Raw genomic sequence first — 26685 nt, forward strand, 5'->3', positions numbered from 1 at the left:
TGGGAAGGAGGTCTAAGGACCATTTGTGATAGTTGTTCCCAGCCACCTTTTTTAATGTGGGATATATTTTATCTGCAGTTTCATTCTGTTAATCCATTTGTCTGTCCATCTATCTGTCCATCAATTATAAGTTGTATGCCATTTGAGATAATGTTATAGCACATAGTACTATTAATCCATTTGTCTATCTGTCCATCAGTTGTAAATTGTATGCCATGTGATAATGGTATAGCACATAGTACACTTGTATGATCACTAGACAGTATGTTGCTTACCACATTTCTGTCTTCAGGGTCAATGTTAACAGTGTTTTCCATTTCTTTCTTCTGCCATTTAACACTAAAGCGGTTTAATATAGAGGTATAAAACCTGGTAGATCAGGTATCACAGTTTGGGTCATGACTTCAAAATCCTGGTCACCAGTTGAAATACTGACACTATTATGTTTCCTCAACAAATCCAGGCCAAGTGTTTCAAACACTGTGCCACATGTGGCCCGTGGAGTTGTTTCCTATAGCCCACAATGACACCTAGAATTTTTTTAATAATTAATAATGCAGATTTTTTCTTCATAGCCAACCAGTTTGATAAAAATTTGATTGTTACATTGTTTACTTGTTTCCAATATTTCAACTGGCTACCTTTTATATGAGCCACTTTCACTGTATGAAAATGTTTCACTGATGCAGCCCTTTGGACAGTGTACTAATTCTCATGTGGCCATCATTGTGATTGGAGTTTGAGACCCTTGCTCTATGCAGTGGATATAAATTCACAGAAGTTTTGCTCTTTCATTTAAAATTTATTTCCTAACTAAGAAAAAATATTTAATATAATCACATCATAAACTGAACTATCTATATCATTAGATCTGAAGATCATGATGGTTGTTTTGATTATTTTGTTGATGTTTCATTTGTACAGTGGATGTGAAGAAAAGTATTGATGAAGTTTTTTAAAAAAGGTTTTCTTAGCCATCTTTTACAGTTTCCATTTATCCTCATAAACAAATCTATCTGTCTGAGTGTAAGTAAATGCTAGCACATTTTTTGATAAGTTTGCTTGAAGAGATACGTAATTATATTATCCACCTGTTGCTACTGTCAGAAATCAAAAGTTTAAAGATCCTATAAAAACAAAATTGAGATGACTGACATAATTTCATTTTCTGACAGGTACTCTCCTGAGGAGACTTGAAAGTGGAATGAGGGGAGTTTCCCATGTTATTGTGGATGAGATTCATGAAAGAGATCTCAATGTAAGTTTGTAAAGAATGGATTTAATTTAGGAACATGAGAGTGGAATGAGTGGAGTTTCCTGTATTGTTGTAATGAGATGAAAGTTTACAAGCAATGGATTTAATTGAAGAAAGGAAATATAATTTACACAGGTAAATTTTTTAAACAAATAAAACTGAATGCACATTTTAAGTACTGTAAGGATGTTTCAGTTATGAGAAATTTGTCAAAATTGATTTGGATTAGTAAAATATATATTCTTCTGTATTAAAGTTCTTTACTGTTCCAGTATCATTTGCTTCAGTTAATGAACCTCTTGAAAAATTCCAAGATGAAACACCTGCAGTGACTCAGCAATTAGCATGATCGGACCTTTAGATCAGCCCATGTCAGTTATGGCAGTGTGTCTTTTGGGCAGAGCCATTTATTCCAATTGCCTTGACACTAAATAACCTACCTTGAGGGATTTTTTGGTGCCAAAAAAAACACCCAATCAGACCAAACTATACCAAAGAAAGATAAAACAAGCAAGCAGATTTGGATATAAGCAGTTTTGTATGGAGATGGCACATTTTGATGTGATGAGAATTTTGTATTTACCAAGTCATTGGTTTTAGCAAGGGACTTGTTTGCATTGATATTTTTTTAGGGTCTTTTTTATGTCTTCTATAAGGCAGAGTGTATTATGTTGTGATGTCCATCTGTCTTTTTACCAGTTTGGTTCCTGCATGGTAATTTGAATTGTCCACCGTGTAGTTATCAGACTTTGTGGATTGACTTGCGCTTGGTGTAAGGAAATGGTCCATGGTCATGTTCACAGACTGAAAGAAGAAAAGTAGTTTTTGCACGGTAGATTGAGATTTTCATCATGTATCATTCCTAAACCTTGTAAATAGTGATTGTACTAGAAAGAGCAGTAATGATTTTGGAGTCAGGTGGTCAAATTTCAAGGTCATGTTCAGGTAGAATATTTTTTAATGGTTTTTGCACAGTAGCATTTGTTCTACATGAAATATATGGTTTGCACTTTGGGCAAGGAAGAAAGCTGTTTTGAATGGTCAGACACACTGGAAGGAGATTGTTGTTGTTATTGTTGATATAGGGTTTAACAGAATTTTTCAGCACAAGATAGGCTGTACATGACGGCCTGTATTAATGGTGGAGGATGAACCCGGGAAAACCCAGGAAAGAACCACCGACCCATAAGAAGCCAGCGGCAAGCTTTCTCACAGATCCACATTGACCAAGCCCGAGACTCGAACCCACGCAGACAGAGGTGAGATGACAGTGTTCCATGATGGAGAGCACTTAAGAAAACTCTGCCACTCGGGGCCCCCTGGAAGAAGAGAAAGTGTTTCTGCACGATAATTTTAGTTTCGCATTCTAAACCTGACCCATCTTTCTAGATGGCTTACACTCAGAAAGAAGCCTATCGATTATTTTGTTGTCAGAAGAGCAATGCAAAGGACTGAAATAAGAAAATGGTTTCAGTACAAATGTTTGTCATTTACAGGGGACTTTTAAACAGTGATGGGTGTATAATGTGTCATTCATGGTGATGGGTGTATAATGTGTCATTCATGGTACTCTTGCTTTAATTCAAGTCAAGAATTATGATTATGCAAAGAATGTTAACTCTTCTTCAGTAATGAAGAAGAACTCCTTACTTTCATGTGAATAATGTGATTGGTTAGCAGTTCATATCAGCTATGAAGCAACATTAGGTCAGTTATTTTCCTGTTCCCAGTGTTCGATTAGCAATTCACATCCAATACACAGTAGCAGTTGGTTCATTGTTTCCATGCTGTCCGTTTGGTTAGCAATTTAGTAGTTTAATTGTTCCCATGCCTGCTGTTTTAGCAATTCATATACACAATTCAATAACCATAGATTTGTTGCTTCTATTATCTTTGTTTATTTAGCTATTTATATCGGTTATGCAATAATAGTTATTTTTTTCCATGCTGTCAGTAGGCATGATAAAATGCAAGTTTAAAACTTTCTTTGTTTCTTACTAGACTGATTTCCTGATGGTGATGTTAAGAGACATGATCCGCACATATCCCGACTTCCGTGTAATACTGATGTCTGCAACAGTGGACACAACTCTGTTCTCAGATTACTTCAATAATGCTCCAGTGGTTGAGGTGTATGGCAGAACATATCCAGTCCAAGGTTTGTGTTGCTGTTTCAAATGCCAGAACCAATGAATGGTCGGAGTTCTGATAACCATTTCCTACTTGTTAGCACTGTACTTTATATCACTTCAATTTTACTTCAAATATTACTACATAACTACACCAAAACCTTTGGTTATCCCCTCCCCAACGAAGATCAGTGGAGACATAACATTTGCCTTTTTATTAATGTTTGTTCATTTTTACATTTGCATTTTCATTAATGTTTTGTTCATTTATGTGTTTGTTTATTCATTTTTTTTTATGTTTCAGTAACTTGAACCCTATTTCATCAATACTCCTAAAACATTGCACATGAATTTATCACATGGTAACACATGAGAATTATATTTCATCAGTTTGTTAAACTTAAATCCTATATCATCTGCACACCTGAAAATTTTATTGTTGATGCATCTCAAGAATATTAATCAATATTCTAGGAGTACATCTACTACCTCACAGATCCAAACCGAAAAAAGAAGTCAGACCACAATGGTTTCTACTTAGATAAATGGATTGATCTAAATCTTTTCGGTCATCAGCCACTACTTCTACATGTTATTCTTTTGTTTCCACTCTTATGTACTCCACATGTTATTCTTTTCAGTCATCAGCCACTACTTCCACTCTTATGTACTCCAGGCACTATACTTTTCAGTCATCAGACACTACTTCCACTCTTATGTACTCCACATGTTATTCTTTTCAGTCATAAGACACTACTTCCACTCTTATGTACTCTACATGCTATTCTTTTCTGTCATCAGACACTACTTCCACTCTTATGTACTCCAGATGCTATACTTTTCAGACATCAGCCACTACTTCCACTCTTTATGTACTCCACATGCTATTCTTTTCAGTCATCAGACACTACTTCCACTCTTATGTACTCCACATGCTATTCTTTTCTGTCATCAGACACTACTTCCACTCTTATGTACTCCACATGCTATTCTTTTCAGTCATCAGACACTACTTCCACTCTTATGTACTCCACATGCTATTCTTTTCTGTCATCAGACACTACTTCCACTCTTATGTACTCCACATGCTATTCTTTTCTGTCATCAGACACTACTTCCACTCTTATGTACTCCAGGCACTATACTTTTCAGTCATCAGCCACTACTTCCACTCTTATGTACTCCACATGATATTCTTTTCTGTCATCAGCCACCACTTCCACTCTTTATGTACTCCAGGCACTATACTTTTCAGTCATCAGACACTACTTCCACTCTTATGTACTCCACATGCTATTCTTTTCTGTCATCAGACACTACTTCCACTCTTTATGTACTCCAGGCACTATACTTTTCAGTCATCAGCCACTACTTCCACTCTTATGTACTCCAGGCACTATACTTTTCTGTCATCAGCCACTACTTCCACTCTTATGTAATCCAGGCACTATACTTTTCTGTCATCAGCCACTACTTCCACTCTTTATGTAATCCAGGCACTATACTTTTCTGTCATCAGCCACTACTTCCACTCTTTATGTACTCCAGGCACTATACTTTTCTGTCATCAGACACTACTTCCACTCTTATGTACTCCACATGCTATTCTTTTCTGTCATCAGACACTACTTCCACTCTTTATGTACTCCAGGCACTAGACTTTTCAGTCATCAGCCACTACTTCCACTCTTATGTACTCCAGACGCTATACTTTTCAGTCATCAGCCACTACTTCCACTCTTTATGTACTCCAGATGCTATACTTTTCAATCATCAGCCACTACTTCCACTCTTATGTACTCCAGACGCTATGCTATTCAGTCATCAGCCACTACTTCCACTCTTATGTACTCCAGACGCTATACTTTTCAGTCATCAGCCACTACTTCCACTCTTATGTACTCCAGACGCTATGATATTCAGTCATCAGCCACTACTTCCACTCTTATGTACTCCAGACGCTATACTTTTCAGTCATTAACCACTACTTCCACTCTTATGTACTCCAGACGCTATACTTTTCAGTCATTAACCACTACTTCCACTCTTATGTACTCCAGACGCTATGCTATTCAGTCATCAGCCACTACTTCCACTCTTATGTACTCCACATGCTATTCTTTTCTGTCATCAGACACTACTTCCACTCTTATGTACTCCACATGCTATTCTTTTCTGTCATCAGACACTACTTCCACTCTTATGTACTCCAGGCACTATACTTTTCAGTCATCAGCCACTACTTCCACTCTTATGTACTCCACATGATATTCTTTTCTGTCATCAGCCACCACTTCCACTCTTTATGTACTCCAGGCACTATACTTTTCAGTCATCAGACACTACTTCCACTCTTATGTACTCCACATGCTATTCTTTTCTGTCATCAGACACTACTTCCACTCTTTATGTACTCCAGGCACTGTACTTTTCAGTCATCAGCCACTACTTCCACTCTTATGTACTCCAGGCACTATACTTTTCTGTCATCAGCCACTACTTCCACTCTTATGTAATCCAGGCACTATACTTTTCTGTCATCAGCCACTACTTCCACTCTTTATGTACTCCAGGCACTATACTTTTCTGTCATCAGCCACTACTTCCACTCTTTATGTACTCCAGGCACTATACTTTTCTGTCATCAGACACTACTTCCACTCTTATGTACTCCACATGCTATTCTTTTCTGTCATCAGACACTACTTCCACTCTTTATGTACTCCAGGCACTATACTTTTCAGTCATCAGCCACTACTTCCACTCTTATGTACTCCAGACGCTATACTTTTCAGTCATCAGCCACTACTTCCACTCTTATGTACTCCAGACGCTATACTTTTCAATCATCAGCCACTACTTCCACTCTTATGTACTCCAGACGCTATGCTATTCAGTCATCAGCCACTACTTCCACTCTTATGTACTCCAGACGCTATACTTTTCAGTCATCAGGCACTACTTCCACTCTTATGTACTCCAGACGCTATGCTATTCAGTCATCAGCCACTACTTCCACTCTTATGTACTCCAGACGCTATACTTTTCAGTCATTAACCACTACTTCCACTCTTATGTACTCCAGATGCTATACTTTTCAGTCATTAACCACTACTTCCACTCTTATGTACTCCAGACGCTATGCTATTCAGTCATCAGCCACTACTTCCACTCTTATGTACTCCACATGCTATTCTTTTCTGTCATCAGACGCTACTTCCACTCTTATGTACTCCAGGCACTATACTTTTCAGTCATCAGCCACTACTTCCACTCTTATGTACTCCACATGGTATTCTTTTCTGTCATCAGCCACTACTTCCACTCTTTATGTACTCCAGGCACTATACTTTTCAGTCATCAGACACTACTTCCACTCTTATGTACTCCACATGCTATTCTTTTCTGTCATCAGACACTACTTCCACTCTTTATGTACTCCAGGCACTATACTTTTCAGTCATCAGCCACTACTTCCACTCTTATGTATTCCAGGCACTATACTTTTCTGTCATCAGCCACTACTTCCACTCTTATGTAATCCAGGCACTATACTTTTCTGTCATCAGCCACTACTTCCACTCTTTATGTAATCCAGGTACTATACTTTTCTGTCATCAGCCACTACTTCCACTCTTTATGTACTCCAGGCACTATACTTTTCAGTCATCAGCCACTACTTCCACTCTTATGTACTCCAGACGCTATGCTATTCAGTCATCAGCCACTACTTCCACTCTTATATACTCCAGACGCTATACTTTTCAGTCATTAACCACTACTTCCACTCTTATGTACTCCACACACTATGCTATTCAGTAATCAGCCACTACTTCCACTCTTATTTACTCCACCTGTTATTCTTTTAAGTTATCACCACTACTTTTACTCTTACGTATTCCACACACTATTCTTTTTTGTCATCAGCCACTACTTCCACTCGTATGTTCTCCACATGTTATTCATTTCTGTCATCAGCCACTACTTCCACTCTTATGTACTCCACACACTGGGGCCCCGAGTGGCCGAGTGGTCTAAAGCGCTCTCTGTTACAGATCACTGCCATCACACCTCTGTCTGTGTGGGTTCGAGTCTCGGATTCGGCTAATGTGGGTATGTGAGAAAGCTTGCCAGTAGCTTCTCGTGGGTCGGTGGTTCTTTTCGGGGTTTTCCCAGCTTCTTCCTCCACCATTAATACTGGCTGCCATGTATAGCCTATCGTGTGCTGAAAAATGGCGTTAAACCCTACAACAAAACAAAACAACAACCCCACACACTATACTTTTCAGTCATAAGATGCTTCTTATTTATCCCACCATATGGAAAGATGCTTCTTACTTATCCCACCTTGTGGAAGTATGCTTTAATTGCTCTTCATCTAAAGCTTGCTGTATTTCATTTTGTGCTTAAAATTTCAAACTTTATCTTGTTATAAGCAAACTGGTGCCATCTTGATTGCCTGCCCTTTGGACTATAGTACTTATCATTCATCTCAATACTTGATCTTGGTTGTAAATTCTATCAGTTGATCATTTATTACAAGTAATAGGTTGACTTATATAATTATTTCTCCAGTTCATTATCCACTTCCAGGTAAGCTTAGCACAATGCCAGACTATTTTCACATGTATATGTGACTGTTTTACTTCCTACTGTCACATGTGTAATGGGCTGGACTGGGCACATCACATACATGCAAAACATTACGTTTTTGGCATAATCATTACACTTTTTTCACTAAATTATGCCTTATGCATAAATGTATTCGGATTGCGCATTTTCGGTATATTCCCATACCAAAAAGATTATTCATTTGTTTTCTCATTTTTATTAACATCCCATTAATCTTTCAGACCGTACTCTAGAAAAAAAAGCTTTACATAACTATGACATAAAAGTAAACTTGTCATTAGACTTGCATGAACAGTATTATGTTATATTTATAGCAGCTGCCCTATTTGCAAGAAACCTGCTGGTTTCTACTTAAACTGTTGACCATGGTTTCTATTTATAGCAGCTGTATGGCTTAGTTAGGATAGAACAGACTGATTTTCCAATTTTATAATCTTTGCTCACAGATTCTTTGTTCTAATTCATATGTTACAGAACCAGTCTGTAGGTATTTGGCACTAAAAGTCAAGTCAGATTTATTCTAGTTGATGCATATGTTAGAGCAAAAATGTTTTTCAAATAATTTCACAGATGGGTTAGAAAAAGATGAAAAACCGATTCAAAGATGATCACATGAATTACACAATACAGTGTTCCATTCTAGGGCAGCTTCATGTCCATTGCAGGCTGTGTGTAAAGGATTTTATTATTGGTCATCATGGTAAAACAAAGAAACCTTGAATTAGCTCATTTTACTAACTCCATTACTGAGGTAACTTCTTTTTTACAGCAGAAAAAAACTGTGGACATGAATTTTATAAATGCAGAGGCGTTATTTACCAAGTTCATAATAGAACACAGACTACCCCTAGCAGTAGAAAACTACATTGGTCCTTTGTTCAAATGGATGTTTCATGATTCCAAAATTCTGATTGCAGAAAATATTCATGTGCAAGAACAAAATCATCAGATATTGTTAGATGTTTAGCAGAAGATAATTCACTTAAAATTGCAGAAGCTATGAAAATTCATAAAGGAGTTGCATTTTGTATTGCAAAAAATGTCTCCATCAGTGTACATATCAGGTTGGCCCTGTCATATGATGCACCTTGCTGCAGTAAATGCTGCCGATAAATTAGAAAGAGAACTCCTGAAGTATCAAGATGGCATTCTACCTGACAATGCATTTTATATGGACAGAGTTGATGTGCAGTGGCACCTTTTTTCCCACCAGAAAGGCCCAATAACTCGAAGATATAAATATCCTCTTTATCATGTTATGAAAGGAATATTGGTTCTTTACCATTCTAATGCTGACTATGGGAGATTGTTCAGTATTGTTAACAAAAATAAAACTGAATTCAGATCCAGGCTCTGTAACCCAGCACTTAGTACTCTACTGGTGTGCAAAACATTCATAATCTCAGCTGGAACAAAGTGTTCTGAAATGCAGTATGAGAGTCTGTTGCTTTTTAGAACTCAAAGTGCTCTATATGAAAACTTGAAGCAGTAATTGAGTTAAAAGACCAGAGGGATAAATAAATAGTTTTGTACATATGCTTTTTGAATTTTATTATGTTATATGTGGATTACTCTTTTTGTGCTTGGATTACTCTTTTTGTCAACTTGGATTACACATTTTCCTCGCCAGGGGTTGGCACGTATGACATCAGTTCAGACTGCTGAATTATTGAATTACAATTTATTTAGATGGATCTTGGAAAGGCATAAAGAAAGTGGAATAGGACCCATCTAGAGTTGGGGAGGTCCTGTATGCAATCCCTGGTCCCATTATGTGTTTTACCCTGTCACACAGTTATCAACAACACTGGGCAGGTTCAGATGTGGGGTGTATTAGCCATTCACGCATGCATGCTGAGAATCATCACACCACCAGCATAAATTGGATACAGGACAGTATGAAACCATGCTTGGAACATTTACTCTTATTGGTCCCACGATGGATGGTTGACCATTTTAATGGGAGAAAGAAGAAGCATAAGGATGCAGATGCCATTTGTGCAGCTTTTGATTAAGATTTCATTATAACCAAGAGACTGGAGGTGGAAAGATCATCAATTCAGAAAACATTCAGAAAATCTTTGCTATCAAGTTATGGTCTTATTGTCATCCACAGTTCCACAGCCTAAGCATTCCATCACAGCACGTACTACTGGGTGAATACCAGTATATACAGTGGCCCACTTAGGTCAGTCTAGGAAATTGTATCACCCTCTGCAGCTGAGACTGGACTTAGACATCAGCCAATCCCAGACCAGATCCACTCCAGTTCTGGCACAGCCTCAATTAATGCCTTCTACTAACAGGATTTGGCACTGATATATTTTCACAGCATACCCAGTGCTGGACCCAAGACACAGCATACCCACTGCTGGACCCAATGCACAAGCATCTTGTGGCATCTGTCCATGTCACTTTCAATCCATGTTTTGTTAAATACCCACAGCAGAATTGGCACCGGATTTTATGTACCAGCCTGCCACACAATTCTTTATTAGTCTCATGGGACAGGTCCATCATTGGTCCCATAGATTATGTGACCCATCACCAGCTTCCTATTACTGAACACCCAATACCAGTCTTGCAACTTTGATGATACTTGTGGTGAATGCCTGAAGATCACTGTGTGGAACTGCCAGCCACAGTCACCATCCTCAACAACCTGCCTTACTAGTTCAGTTAGTACTCCCATTGCATTAGAATATTTTGTCACCCCACTCTCTAAGATCAAAGATGCGTGCTTACTAGCACCATTTTTCTTCCAATTATGTCCAGAGAAAACTCAGCCTTCTGTGTATCAATTGAATAAGTCTTTGTCCAGCTCCTGACACTTAGAGAATTACTGCATTAATCAGTCTCTTAACCAATAATGACTAGCTTTCTTTAATAGATCAAAATTTGACCAGGCTTTCTGTTGTATTTTACACCAATGTAATAGTTTTTAATAGAGGTATCACAGCCCTGGGAATATCAAAATGTTGCATTTTGTAGCCTCTACTGTATCAAAGTGCCATTCAAATCAGTCACCATAGTTACTGTGTGAATCTTTCTGAGTCCTTAAATTGTATACTTAAAAAGCCTTTGAAAACAACCAACATAATTACTGTGTGAATCTTTCTGAGTCCTTAAATTGTATACTTGCAAAACCATTTTAAATGGCCAACATAATTACTGCCGACTGTAAAGATGTGAAAAACTTTTCTTACAGAATACTACCTTGAAGACTGCATTCAGATGGTAAATTTCATTCCTCCACCGTCAGACAAGAAGAAGAAAAAGGAGAAGGAAGAGATTGAAGGAGAGGAGCAAGAAGTAATGTTTTGGGGTTTTGAATTTTCATGCCAGCTGATTTATAACGTGATAACAGATGATTTACAAAGTCAGAAACATTTTATAGTCAGAATTGACAGATTTAGCCTTGTTGATCAAATTTGAAATTCTTGAGTGCTATTCTCATTGTGGTCTTGTAAATATTTGAAGTTTGTAGACCACATATGATAAATCTTTTGAAGATATGCTTTTTGGATATATTTTGAAAGAAAACCCTTGCTATGAAAATATAAAGAAGGAATGTGTGTATTCACATGCAAGCAGCCTTTTAAAAGGTGTATGTACACATGTAACAAGCCGTTGACTGAGGTTCATCTGTATGGAAATAATCTGTTGTTTGCATGATCTACCAGCAGAATTAAGATATATATAAACAGAAGGCATTTTCAGGCTGCTCATGGAGTTGTGATGTTTTTCGCAAAATCAGGCTTTCAACTCAGAAGGTTTTAACAGATTGAACTGCAAACAATATAGACCCTGATCTTTTGTCACATACTGTTCTAACAGATCAGGATCTGTGTTGTTTATTTTACTGATTAGCATGGTCCCATATCTGCTAGTATAATGTACAGTTGGATCTGATTTAGAGGTAATTATGTTTGGTAACAAAAAGCCATTATCAAGACATAGCAGCCAAAGTTACTCAGTCCTATAATCACTGTCAGTTTTAAAAACATTCAAGATACCTGAGTTGTCACTGCTTTTAGATTTTGATTACAGTTTCCTCTGAGAAAGCTATATTAAAAAATTAAAAGCAGTAAAATATCAAACAGTGGGATCAATTAATGCATTTGCTTGTTAACTCAGTTGATCAAATACTACAACATGTGGTGTCTGTTTCTGAATGATATATGTATATATAAATTGCAAGATGTTTCTCTACATGTATTGTAAAGGGAGACAATTCATGTTAGAAGAGTATATAAAAGATGATAATTTTCTTGTAATTCATTGCAGATAATAAAGAAAATATTTCTTTTTATTGCAGGAGAACTGCAACATGATCATCAGCCAAGAGTACTCTGAGCAGACCAAGAGAGCTATGGCCATGCTAAATGAGAAGGAATTGTCTTTTGAGTTGATTGAGGTATGCATGCCCCCCCCCCATGCCATAGTTGAGTTGAATGTGGTATGAATATTCAGAAAGGCAGTATTTAAGTTGTTTGAAGTACACATACTCAAAAGACATTAGTTGAGGTATTAAAGCCTTTATTAATCTTTAAATGAGTTGAGTTGATTGAGTACACATATTCAAAAAGGCCCATGTTGAGTTGATTGAGGTAGGCATGCTCTCAATGGCCCTAATTGAGTTGGTTGAGGTATTTAGGTATGTATACTCAAAAAGGCCTTAGTTGAGTTGACTGAGGTATGCATACTCAGAAAGGCCCCAATTGAGTTGATTGAGATATGCATACTGAAAAAGGCCCTAGTTGAGTTGATTGTGGTATGCATACCCAAAAAGGCATCAGTCAAGCTGTTAGAGCCTTTAACATTGAAATGATATACTTTACTAGGAGTTTGTTTTGTCATTTATCAGCTGTGTTGTATCAGTAAAGAATTAAGCTGAAACATGGTCTTGTTGGCTGATTCGGAACAAGTATGTCAAACTCTTGTCTATGGCAGGCTTTACTATGTAAACTATCATTAACTATAGCCCTTTTTCAGTTTCTGTTTAACTGAGGACAAAAGTCTGTTTCTCTCTGGTCCGACTATTGATGTCACATGACCAGAAACAAAAGGTGCCAAAATGCTGGAACAGTGATCTGAATGAAATGTATTCCTGATTATTATTGGTTCATTATTATGCACTGTGCACATGGGTAAATTTCATCATAATAAATAATGAACACACAAACAATCCCATTGTACGCATGTACAAACTAAAAGAGTTAGCCCTCATTGTGTTGGACTTGATCCACTTTGGAGTTACATTGTTTCTCCTGGTGTGGTCATCCTGAATAAAGGTATCTGTAAGATTATTTTGGGAGGCTGATTTAACCCATTAAAGTTAGTGGTAGCAAGACATCAGACATGAATAGGGGTGAGGTCAATAGAACATTGGTCTGGCAGGTTTTAGGAGCTTCTTCCCACTGAATTGGCATGTCAGGGCCAAGAAATGTGCTTAGTAAGGAAAAATATTTTTGTGAGTTTTGACCCCAAAACTTGGGATTGTGCATTTATTAAAGCATGTGCATGTATTGGTCTGATTATGGTTGCCATAGAGCTAAATAGTCTGTCAAATTGATGAATTATGTAGAGCTAAATAGTCTGTCAAATTGATGAATTATGTTTGCCTTTGAAATCTTTGAAGATAAATCAAGCTGATTTTGTTATTTGACCTACTGTACCAAATTTTCTGTCTTTTTAGGAAATTTGTTATTGTGACTGGTGTGGACCAATCTTGCATAAAATTAAAATATTCAGTCTGCTCAAAAATGTACCGTCCTCTCATTTTAAATTATGTTTTATTCATTTCAGGCTTTAATAAAGTACATCAGGACACTGAACATTGATGGAGCCATCCTCATATTCTTGCCAGGCTGGAATCTTATCTTTGCATTACAGAAGCATCTTGAAATGCACCCAGATCTTGGTAATTCTGCAGTTTTATTAGCCCAGTCACAGTTTTATTAGTCCAGTCGCTTCAGATTTCATTGCCATTCATTAAAACTCCAAATCAAGAGGTAGGAATGGAAATGAAAGGAATTGCCCAAAATCTTTTGTCTTTGAATGTTAGCCTTGATAAAGTAAGTTATTATAAACCAAATATTAGTGTTCATATACATATTGCTGTATATAATCAAGAGGCAAAGCTAGATTGCTATCTTCTGTCCAAAATTACTTTTATGCATATGCACGTTTTTGGGGTGATAACATTTTTACGTCGTCTGATTGAAAAGTGTCAACAAGAAAATTGTGTTCATCTTAACATTACTAATCAGATAGCCATTTTGCACATTTCAATGCTTAGCAACAGAACAGAGTCTGTAACTACACATTGTACCTGCATTGTTTTGAATAATCAAATATGTATTACCCACTCAGCCTCCTAGGGTGCCCCCTTTTGTCTTGCAGCATGACATAATTTCAGTAGCACAACTTATACTGCAGTTTTTGACGGATTGGCATGAAACTTGGTAAATATTATTTTCATCACCTGAAAATATTCCTATCAGAAAAGCACTGTGTACTTGTTGTACTTGATTGAGTTATAGTCCTTTTTGTATTGTAACTTAATGCATTGTATATCTCAGTCTCATTAGTGCAACTAGTCTCACGGTTTTTGATACACTGACATGCAGTTTGGTAAATATTATGACCACACTGTTCTTGATATTAAGACATGAAATTTGGCAAATGTTATGGTCACATCTGAAGAAGTTCTTATTGCCAATTCACTTTGTACCTGTGATTTACGTTATTAATAGCTTCATACATTGTATGACATAGTTTTGTTAATGCATCTAGTCCCTTATTTACCATTATATTTGGTCAATATTATGATCATCACCTGAAGATGCACATATAAAAGCATCACGTTGCTGCTACAGATTTGTGTGGAGTTATTGTCCCTTTCCTCGTGTAGCCCAAGGATGTGTATGTCACAGTCATGTTAACTGAACTAGTCCAGCAGTTTTTGATGGATTGCCAAGAAGCTTTGTAAATATTATGATCATCAAATCACTTTGTCCCAGCATTTTGTTAAAGTTATTGCCCTTGTTTTTTACCTTAAGTCTCTTTTCTGTGATGGGACTGGGTTGCAGTTTATTAGAGGTGGCATATATTTATGTTTTCATCACTAATATTTTTGGGGGCCCCAAGTGGCCGAGCGGTCTAAAGCGCTCTCTGTTATGGATCACTGCCATCTCACCTCTGTCTGCGCAGGTTTGAGTCTCAGATTCAGCCAATGTGGGTATGTGAGAAAGCTTGCCAGTAGCTTCTTGTGGGTTGGTGGTTCTTTCTGAGGTTTTCCTGGGTTCTTCCTCCACCATTAATACTGGTCGCCATGTATAGCCTATCGTGTGCCAAAAAATGGCGTTAAACCCCACAACAACTAATATTTTGTAACCCCATATCCAGTCCACTTAATGTTTGATATATAATATCACCACATTCAGAAATGCTGCTAGACTGTGGAATTGTTGCTAAACAGAGAAAGCCATGCAATTTTTGAAACCCAGTTGGGTCAAGGTCATGCAGATTACTTGTGTCCTGCAATTTGTTTTTCCCAATGTATGATAACATTTTATCTGAAAATAATCTAATCATTGTCCTTTTGTCTTTTTCCATGATCCCAATGGATCCTATACTTTTGGAGATTATTGTTTGACACAACTTTAGCATCAAAATCTGCTGTAATATTTCAAATTAATGAAGGAGTCCAGTTTAATTGTCTCCTACATAGTATTGCAAAATGATTGATTTATTAGTTATTAGGAAAATACCTAAAATGCAACAGAAGTGAGTATTGATGGGAAAAAAAGATAACTGATGTGTTTAGGAAAGTCAGGGAGATGGCAGGATCATCTGCTGAGAATGAAACCATGCAGGAGGAAAGATCTGAAAGTTTGACACCAACTGAACTTAGTGCAGACAACAGTATTAAAGACATAATTAGTATCTTGTCACTTTAGGGCCTTGCAGCAAATGTAATCCATAGGACAAAAAAAACATAGGATCCTCTTGAATGAATTGTCAAAATTTATAAGTTTCTAAATCTATTCAGACTGGCCAAAATTGCAATGGTTCTGCCATAATATAAAAAGCTGATTGTTAAGGGATGGGGATTCAGTTTACAAAGCAGAATTTGCATTACTCTTTGGAATAGGATAACATCTGTAACAGTAAATAAACTAAATAAACTAATGACTATAAACACACAAGGGGCCCAATACATGATTTTCATTTTCCAAAGGCTTTGAAGAAGTGGGGTGATAAGAAACAAAAGCATATTTACCAGCTCAGCAAACTGAATTAGGTATGCCAATACCTTATATATTTTATTGTAAAAGAAATAATACTAGTATATCATATACAGGTTTTTAATAAAGATTTGATTTCATCTCGTACATTTTAATTTTTGATCCAGTTAATTGCATTTTGAAATATATGATCCCAATTGCAGCTGTCTTCCAGTACCATGCTGTCCTTTTGCTCTTTGGTTATGTCCTTGGATAGGACCATTGGATCAACAAATGTACCTTTTTGTTTTAGATTTATTGATTTGCATCCAATTTACCCTTTATTTGGAATATATTTTCTTCTCTTTCTGTAGAATTCCTGCCTTTGGGTCATGCCCTATTTTTCCCTTTTATTTTTTGTATATCTACTGCTTTACTTGGTTGTATATCATGTATTTCTCAAGCTTTTATTCATTATAGAAATAAAATGCATAATTCACCATTTTAAACATTGTGATGAGAAGAACAGATGTTTTTACCTTATTATATTAATGGATTAGCTTGTTCTTCTTGAATAGGATTCCCCTAAATTGAAATTTAGCATCAGTCACAGCACAGTTTGTGATGTGGTTAAATGGTTACTTTTCTTGTATTTTTTTAATTTATTATGATCATGTTCACTCGTATTAGGAATGATATTATTCAGTAAAATAAAGAGTACTTTATATTAATTAACTTGACTCCAGGTGGAGAGTTAGGACATGAATTCTGGACAAGTTTAATGAAAAGGTCAGTGTGCTAAAAATTGATCTGATCTGACAAGATTTTGTTCTATTAGTTAGGGTGTGTTTATAGGAACTATTTAGTAGGTATTCTGCACAAACTTTGCCTCTCTTACTATTGTGTTAGATGATAAATAGAAGAGTTGTCACAGAAAAACATGTACAAAATTTGTATAGTTTCAGTATCAAATGAAATTAAATTCTTCCAAATCTTAAAAACCCAAACCATTCTTACCTGCATGAAAGCAGACAGCATGATTGATTCATTGAATCATATTAACATGTTATAGTAGGTCATTTATATTTTTTTCCAGGTGGGCGGCAGTACAAAATCTTGCCCTTACATTCCCAGATTCCCAGAGAGGACCAAAGGAAAGTCTTTGAGCCTGTTCCTCCTGGAGTTACTAAGGTAGTTGCAGTGATAGTGTTTTGTTTTGGGTCCTAATGTCACAGACCAGAAGTCCAGATGGTATGGTCTATTGTCTACCTGAACTTCTTAATGTGTCCATCCATTAGCATTATTTTTTATCACTATTGCTCCTGAACTAATTGGATGATTGCCATGAAGCTGTATACACACATTCATCCCATGGTCTGTTTGGTCCTAAATGAAAACGATGCCACTCAGAAAACATGGGGTTTTCACTGAAAGACTTCTTATGAGATCTAGCTGGTTCTGAATGAAAATGATGCTGATATGACATCCAGTATGGCCAATATAGCAGCCATCTTCAGAATCTTTAATGGAAAGTCATGTTAACATGTGGTTTTGACCCGAAGATTTCTTATGATGCCTTGTTGGTTCTGAATAAAAATGGTGTCAGTGTGAATTCTGATACAGCACAGCAACCATTTTGAAAATCTTGTTATTGCTATTATTTTCTGAATGGCTTGTCATCTCAGCATAGGGTTTTCACTGGGGGATTTCTTGTGATGTCTAGTTGGTCATTAATGACAGTGATGCAGATCTGACATCCAATATGGCCACCCAAGGGCAACAACGTTTCCTTATCAGGCAGTTAGAAAAATCTGCTGGGCATCCAGATTTCCAAAGCATGGATTTTCAAAATTGTTCTGCCACTGAAGGTGGTTTGTTATCATTTTTATACTACAGTACAAATTTGATTTTTGTCAAAAGTTCCAGAATTGGTCTCCTGTACGGTTATTCATTTCTTTCATCCAGATGCAGGAGGTCATGGGTTTGAACCCCGGCTGAGTCATATCAGAGACTTATAAAAATGGTACTAACAGCTGCCTTGCTTGGCGCTCAGCATGAAGAGGTTAGTGTTAGAACTGGCCGTCCTGGTGTCAGGATAATGTGACTGGTTGGGACATCATGCTACATGTCTGCAGCATGATGACCCAGTGCTGGACATCACTATAAACTGCCACACTGCAGACATCATAGCAATATGACTGAAAAATTGTTTAAGCTACGTTAAAAATCCAAACCACACATACACACACACACATTTCTTTCATCCTACTTATTTTTATGAGAACTGTCATGAAGTACCAGTACAATGGTGTAATTATATGAACTGGATGAAACAGAGAGATTGTCATGTGTCAGGAATCAAGAACTGGACAAAACAGAGATGTCATGTGTAGTACAACAGGAATCAAGAACTGGACAAAACAGAGATTGTCATGTGTAGTACAACAGGAATCAAGAACTGGATAGAACAGATTGTCATGTGTAGTACAACAGGAATCAAGAACTGGATAAAACAGAGAGATTCTCATGAGAAACACAACAGGAATCAAGAAAGAGAAGGGAACAACATGTTAAATTTCTATGTATAAATTCAAAACAAAAGGTAGAAAGTGCCGAAGAAATTGGCACAAGATGGGCTCTCAGTTGCATGATTTAAATAGATGACATCAATCCTGTCCTCTCATGTGATGTTGCACAGTAAAGTTATGCCTGTCTTATGAATTCCTTTGTTCTTGTCTGTATATGCAGTGGTCTGATTGACTAGAAGGCATGTCATTTTGTATAATTCATAACAGACAAAAGAGGGTATTATGATCCTGAAGAAATATAACAAAAACTAATGAAATAATAGCTGTATGGTGACAGTGACAGTACTTTAGTATCAGTGCATGCAATAATATGCTAATATACTTGACTAACTTCTTTACATATGAGTGAGAATGTGTAACACATTCAGCAGTGTGATTATGTTTATCTTCATACAGATAGATGGTAAATAATGACTCATCACAAATATATATATATATATATATATATATATATATATATATATATATATATATATATATATATATACACACACCCTGAAATATTTATCTCAGTCTAGAAATACTAGAAGACTTGAAGCATCAAAATATATTCAGTGTATGGCACACATGAAGAAATGATACAATATATTCACTCACTAGGTGCCCACTTTAGAAATAGTTGAGGGACTCCATGAAAAGTTTGCTGGGCTTTTAACAGTGCATAATATTGACTATGTCACACTTAATATTGGATAATAAATGACCGTCAGAGCTATTCAAGGAAAAATTGGGTATACATAACAATAATGGGCACAGATGTTCATCAGTATTTGGTAATATTTTGCAGTAGGGTCAGTAGCACATTTCCACTCTTAAGAATGGTGGTCCAGCAATCTGTGGGTGTCCGTTTGCACATAACTAATGGGAGCTTCCTACATAATTGTCCTGTACTGATGAATTTATCATGGCCCGATAAGGGATTCACTGTCCATTCATGCATAATATGCCACTGATTATATCACAGTGTCTGTGGCCAATAACTTGCATGTACCACAGGTGATATGTTTGTGCATGTGTAGGTTATGTCACACTGCTTGTTCTTGAGGTTGAGTCTGTGATAAAAAGTGTAAACATCCTCTAAGTATTTTTGTTTGTTACAGATAATCCTTTCCACCAACATTGCAGAGACAAGTGTGACAATCAATGATGTATCCTTTGTTATTGATTCCTGCAAGTGAGTACAGTTTTCATCCTGTTTATGGTGAACACAGTTTAGACACTCTTTCCGCAGCGAGTACAAATATTTAGGATGATGAAGAGTATTGTTGATATTCATGTAATTGATACAATTCTGTTTCAGTAATTTATTTGGTATAAGTAACTGTCACATTTCAGGTATTTATTTGTGTACACAGGAAACCATGGGTTGATTTTGCTACATTGCTCAGTTGCAGATCAATGAGCAAAAAAAAATGGAACAGGAGTCATGTCTTATTTATATGCATTGGAAAAGAAATTTAGTGTTTGAATTAGACTTTATTGTGAACATAACCAGAACCTTGGTAAGAAAAAATGCTGGACTCTGTACTTTTGTAAGAAGCTATGTGTCTATTTATTATGTTGAATGTCTTAAAGCTTCATAGTGATAAATCTTGGATTAACGTACCAGTTTAGCCCATATTATGAGGAGTTTGCAATTATTTCATAACTGGAAAAAGTCTCTTCCGGTACTCATATACAGTTGTCTTTTCCTTGTTTTGTTTTCTTCATCCATCCATTCATTCTGTTGTCTTTTCATATTTATGTTTGTGCATCTTCATCCATCCATTCATTATGCATGTCTTTTTGTATTTTTATGTTTGTATTTTAACTTATTCCTCTCTCACCAGCTGACAAATGTAAAATTATACACAAAAAAACTAAGAAGAAAATACACTCTGGTTATTAAGCGTACAGAAGGGGTCACACACACAAATGAATATAATTGTATCCCTCCTAATCTCATTCTGATGTCCTCCTGTACATCTGAACTTGCTCAGTTTCAGACTTGTAATACCTGATATGATCAGGACTTTATGGTGCATGTAGAAGCCAAACAATCACCTCTGTAACTGGGCATTTTCTTTTATATTTCCTTTCTTAAGCACATGATTTCAGTATATAATAATGTGTATGTATACAGGTGAGATGGAGATATGTGTTAATAGATAATGATTTCCAATTTTCAGGGCCAAGATGAAGCTGTTTACAACACATAACAACATGACAAACTATGCCACAGTATGGGCATCCAAAACCAACCTTGAACAGAGGCGTGGACGTGCTGGTCGTGTTCGAGAAGGCTTTGCTTTCCATTTGTGCAGCAGAGCTAGATTTGATAGGCAAGCATTAACTTAGTAAATCATAAATATGTATGTGTATTTAGTTTAATCCTAAATGAGTGAAGTTTATTTGAAACTTAATATGTTTGATAACTGTAAATGCCAGGTCTGTTCCAAATAACTTTTGAGGGAAGGCAATACAATTTTATTACTTTTGCCCACTATTCATGTACGTAGAATGTGCTTATTAAAAATTGAACCAATTCATCTTCAATCAATTCATCTGTTTTTCTCACTCTCTCTCACTTTCTCCATCCAGAATGTAAAAAAACCCAACTAATTTATCATGGGTCATTTGAAATCTCAACTGTGTACGAGTGTTTACTTTGATTTTAATAGCAAAAGATTTGAGACCTGACTGGACATGTCATTTTCTGTCAGGTTGGAGCAGCACACAACACCTGAGATTTACCGAACCCCATTACATGAACTGGCTCTGTCTATCAAACTACTGAGACTTGGGGCCATCGGTCCATTCCTATCAAAGGCAGTTGAGCCCCCTCCCATTGATGCTGTCATTGAGGCAGAGGCATTGCTGAAAGGTAAAGAATAGGTCATGGCACTAAGATTCAACATTTTCTTTTTTCCTTTTGCACGCAGGTAGCAGTTATCATCAATATTTAAACATTGCTTGCTATCACTGAATCCAGCTATCCTAGAAAGATATAAATATTAATCTTTCCAATCAATGAATTGTATAAAAAAATATATATATATATATTATAATAATTTAATTACCTCACTGACCTGTCTTCCAATATTTAGAAAATAGCATAACTGAATCAGGAGAATTTGATTCCTCCTTTTGGCAGTCAACCAGTTGTAAATGACCCTCTGCATGTGAGAGTATCACCAGAGTAACAGTCTTGGTACATGGGTTTTGATAAACATCTCAAAAGTGTTCTGCAACCACATCCCTTATAAATACCATCTGCTGCAGTCCTGGTTTCTGACGAGAACATCAAGCTGGCTATCTTGTTGTTACTTGCTACATTTGATCAGAGGTCAGTTGCTATGAATTGGGCACAGATCAATATGGCTGTTCATAACTCATGATATTACTAGATTCCATCTGTTCATTCAGTCCAAATAGCTATCCCATCATTAGCCTTATTTGTTACATTGATGATTCAAGCCCCATAGGTTGCCTGATTACCGGTTCAGTCAACATATTAGTATTTGATGGCATTCTTGATTCTGCTGGACATGATATGCATGGATGCAAAAGATTCCCAGAAAACCAGACAAGGAAAATCCTACAAAAGAATATGGTCATAATTTTGATCAACTCAGCAACTTCTGCGTCCAACCTTGGAAAGGACTGAGTTCAGCTTTTAGGCCTTATTGAAGAGCTCGCCAGGCGCTGACGTTGCTGTTACTTTATCATGTATTCTGCTACAATCCCTCAAGATTAAGGAGATCACAGTGAACATTGGAGTCAACATGCCACATTATTATTTACAATCACCACACTATGTTGTCCACCCTGTACAATCTTGATCTGCGTGGGTTCGCGTCGTGGGTTCGGCCTATATTGGTATGTGAGAAAGCTTGCCAGTAGCTTTTCGTGGGTCGGTGGTTCTTTCGGGGATTTTCCCGGGTTCTTCCTCCACCATTAATACTGGCCGCCATGTATAGCCTGTCTTGTGCTGAAAAATGGCGTTAAACCCTACAACAACAACAACAATCTTTAATTTTTTTATAGACGGGATGATTTCCTCATCATCATTCAACTCCCATCATTCAGTGTATGTTATCTATTTTATCTCCCCTGCTATTTAAAGGTTATGATGAGGATGCTTAAAAAGCACCAACACAAGAATTGCCTCTACAACTGTTTTTACCATCTCCCTATTTCATCATTTCAACCAACACAGCAATATTGTAGTAATCTTCCCTGTGCAGTTAGTTGTTTAATAAACTGGAACAGAAACCAGTTTCTTCTCATCAAGCCTCTGAACAAATGGCAGTGACTCTGCATCATCTACCCAAAGACAATACCTCAATAGGTGCCAAGACATCTTAAGTTTTTACATGTTGCCATTGTATTTTGATTGGTAGAGCATTGGACTTTTAACCCATGGGTAACTGGTTCGGTACCTGACTGGGTTGGCTCACTTGGTTTGTGATTGGGAAAGACAGTTCCCATTTCCCTAGCATGATATTCCCAATAATGTGTTAAGCTTGATTCAACCTGTTTCAGGACAACGAATTGGCAACACAAGTTGTTGTGGATGGGCTAAAAATCATGTTCAGTTTTGGAAATGGAAATTCATACTTTGCAGCCCAAGTGAGTAGTGAAGTTTATTTGCAAACCAGCCTCTCCAGGTTTTTATCACTACTTTTTCTGATGCCAGAGTGGATGAAACATGAGCCAGATCAATAAGTACATAGCTAGTACAACAAGTTCATAGATAATGCAACAAGTTCATAGCTAGTACAAGTTCACAGCTAGTACAAGTTCAAAACCAGTTCATTAAGTTCAGTGCCAGATCAGCGAGTTCATAGCTAATCCCAATTTAAAGATGAAGACTGCACAGTCAATCAGGCTTTCTGTAAGGAAGGAAAAGTTGACTGTTAGCCTGAACTTGATGAATACTTATTTTCACATCCCATTACATTGTTTTTCCTGAAAGTTCATTTGACTTGCATTTCAGTTATGTGCAATCTCTTTTGGACACAAGATTTTTTCCATGGTTTTTCACAAAGCAATTGACTGTCTCAACACTCAGTTCAGAATAACCATGAAAATTGGAAAAGCAGTGTATCTCAGTAACATCATACAGAAAGATTTGGTAAGACCTAATCCAATACAACATATAAACCTCCCTCAGCTGGTCTTTTTTATGTACAGGGAAAAATCAGATCTGTCTTCCTTGCAGCATTTCATTTATTCAGGCATGGAGTTTGTGACTCGTCTCAATTGTGTGTGCCTTTCCTCCATGCACATCGAACTCACAGATTTGTCTCCAAACAGATATGGATTTTTGTGACAGAGTTTCCTTAACTTCTTACACTTTTCATTGTGACCAGAAACCATCTTCATCTTGACTAGCTTTTCATGTACCCTTTGCAAGTTAGGTTCAAGTGGACATCAGCACACAAGGTTATAGTACCCACCATTTGCTTTCTTGACAGTCATCAAGAACTGGAGGCGAGAGGAGTAAACTCTTCACATAAATGTCATGGAAATGAGGATTGTAATCAATGCCTTTCATTCCTAATAGAACCTCTCTTGTGGAAATGTTGCCTTCATGATGTTGGACTATTCTGTGAGGGTCAGCTAACTCCATATACATGATACAGCTGCAATTTATGGCCATGAAGTGTCTGCCAAATGCAGATAATCAGAAGGTGATAACTCTATATTCTCACTCAGATCTTTATGAAGAGGCAAATTCCAAGACGTTTCTTGTTTTAAAGTGCTATTTTAAATACACTGATGGCAGTACATTAGGGTTAGCAAAGACTTTTACTCCCACTTAATGGTGATATGCAGAACATCATTTCCCAGACATTGTCCCCATGTTTCACTCGGTGCATTAAGTGAATCAGATATTTTGGGTCTGATATGCTTCTTGAAAATATCAGAAAATGAAATTAGTACCATCTTTTATAAACCTTGCATTCAAACACAACTATTCAGTTAAGACATGGTTGAGATTGTCCGCTTTCACACAGTTGACTTTCTTCAGCTTTTACCCTCAGGATTTAGCTGAGGAAACAGCAGAATCAGGTAGGCCCTGTGATGGTTGCCCAGATGTCCTGACGTTGATACCAGAAAACCTTCTTAATGGGTATTGGGTTAAAGTCACATGCACCTTATCTGCCTTTTGGTTTATGGCAATTATGTGTAACCGTTTTATACAAAAATGGTTTTGCCTATGACTTTAGGATCCATATTACCACATTCTCCAAGAGATACTAGATAATGGATGCTCATGTGTTGCCTTCTCTTCTAGCCTATTCTCTTAACATTAATGTTATTAGGTGATACATTTCATGAAGAAGAGAAAATGTTTTCCTAAATATGGTTTCACTGCAAATACTTAACCAATTACATTTTATGAACAAGTCCTCCCATGAATTCCTACAGACATAAGCATCCTCGATGTATCGCTCAAGCCTTACCTGAGGTACAGACAGTATTCATTTAGTCATCTAGCATATCACTCAAGCCTTACCTAAGGTACAGACAGTATTCATTTAGTCATCTAGCAGAGAAGGTAATTTCAGTGGTAGATATATTTTATAAGGTATATAAATGAGAAGAAGAAATGTCAGTATTTCTGAGAGGTCTATATGTGGGAGGTAGTGGAAGTTAAAATTAATATGATGGGTCAGCATTATGAGAAAAATATAATAAACAATACAGATTTCCTTCTTAATGTAAATAGTTTTTGTAGTACTGCTTGGAACTTCCTTCTGTGGTCTTCAAAGTTAGCATTGGACCATCAGTCTTAGTCCACAAAAATTATTCAGTCCCACCATCTTCATTCCAAACACACTGACTTTTGGTTGTAAGCTAGCTTTACATTGGATTAATGTTTGACAAATGACCAATTAAGAAATGCCAAACAAAATTTGACAGGTTCTCTTGCTTTATACACTGTTTTGTTTGTTCAGTCCTGCAATACATTGATCAGACTCGCAGAGATCCAGAACTTGTTGGACTAAACATCCTGCAAGAGTTAAAGGTTAACTGACAGCTCTTTCCAAAGTTTGCCACTTTTTCCGACCTGTACATTTTTTGTTTTATGCCAGGCGTGTTATTTGAATTTCTTCAACTTACATGAATTTATTAGAATTACTTCTTCTTTCATCTTGAAAACACTTAGCACCACATTTTTAACATCTCTTTCAGAAATGCGTGCATTGGATTCAAATGATGAATTGACTCCTTTGGGAAAAATCCTTGCCCGTCTGCCAATAGAGCCAAGGCTGGGCAAGATGATCATCTATGGCTGCATATTTTAGTAAGTGAATGTTACATTCATTATAGTGCTTGCCCTTTATACATTTTGTTCTTATTTAACTGGATTTTTTGGTACAATAAATGTTCTGGATAGATTTTGAATTCTAATATTCTTACATGTTTTGTAGCAGTTATAGAACCATCAGTCTTTCAGCAAATTCTCATTTGACTGTACCCTCACTCAAGCCAGTTTCTCACTTAGCTCTGTTATCAGCATTTCAGTAAATATAAATTCTCATGTGACCATACTCTCATTCAACCAGACTCTCACATAGACATATTTTTATAATTATTCAAGGTAAACTTATATTGAAAGTTTAAAAGAATACTATTTAACACTATGACAGTAATGCAGGACATGTGTCTCAAACAGCCAATGAAAATGGCAATGTGTATGTGAAACATGATGTCATCATATCATCATGATGATGCAAGACACAAGACTGAATCACATCAGCCAAAACTCGCTCCTAAATGTTTAGAAAGCCTCATTGTGACATTACAGGAGAAACATGTTATGGTTAAGAACTCATGAAGCAGTGTGTTGTTGTTGC

The 26685-nt window shown here is 36.7% G+C and overlaps 1 protein-coding gene across 4 annotated transcripts in view; it reads left to right on the top strand.

Moving 5' to 3' along the window:
- LOC149780188 (ATP-dependent RNA helicase A protein-like) overlaps positions 1-26685 on the top strand; it is a 116746-nt gene that overhangs the window by 70081 nt on the left and 19980 nt on the right. For all 4 annotated transcript variants that reach the window (XM_089936935.1, XM_089936934.1, XM_089936936.1 and 1 more), the window contains 10 exons: positions 1176-1258; positions 3257-3413; positions 11225-11328; positions 12335-12433; positions 13825-13939; positions 17344-17438; positions 19936-20009; positions 21004-21156; positions 21538-21698; positions 26021-26132. In XM_089936935.1, coding sequence (XP_089793061.1) covers positions 1176-1258; positions 3257-3413; positions 11225-11328; positions 12335-12433; positions 13825-13939; positions 17344-17438; positions 19936-20009; positions 21004-21156; positions 21538-21698; positions 26021-26132 — 1153 coding nt within the window. The remainder of the gene's footprint in view (positions 1-1175; positions 1259-3256; positions 3414-11224; positions 11329-12334; positions 12434-13824; positions 13940-17343; positions 17439-19935; positions 20010-21003; positions 21157-21537; positions 21699-26020; positions 26133-26685) is intronic.

This window comes from Sinohyriopsis cumingii, chromosome 16 (genome assembly GCF_028554795.1).
Source record: "Sinohyriopsis cumingii isolate HCF-2022 chromosome 16, ASM2855479v2, whole genome shotgun sequence".
NCBI classification, from domain to species: Eukaryota; Metazoa; Mollusca; class Bivalvia; order Unionida; family Unionidae; genus Sinohyriopsis; species Sinohyriopsis cumingii.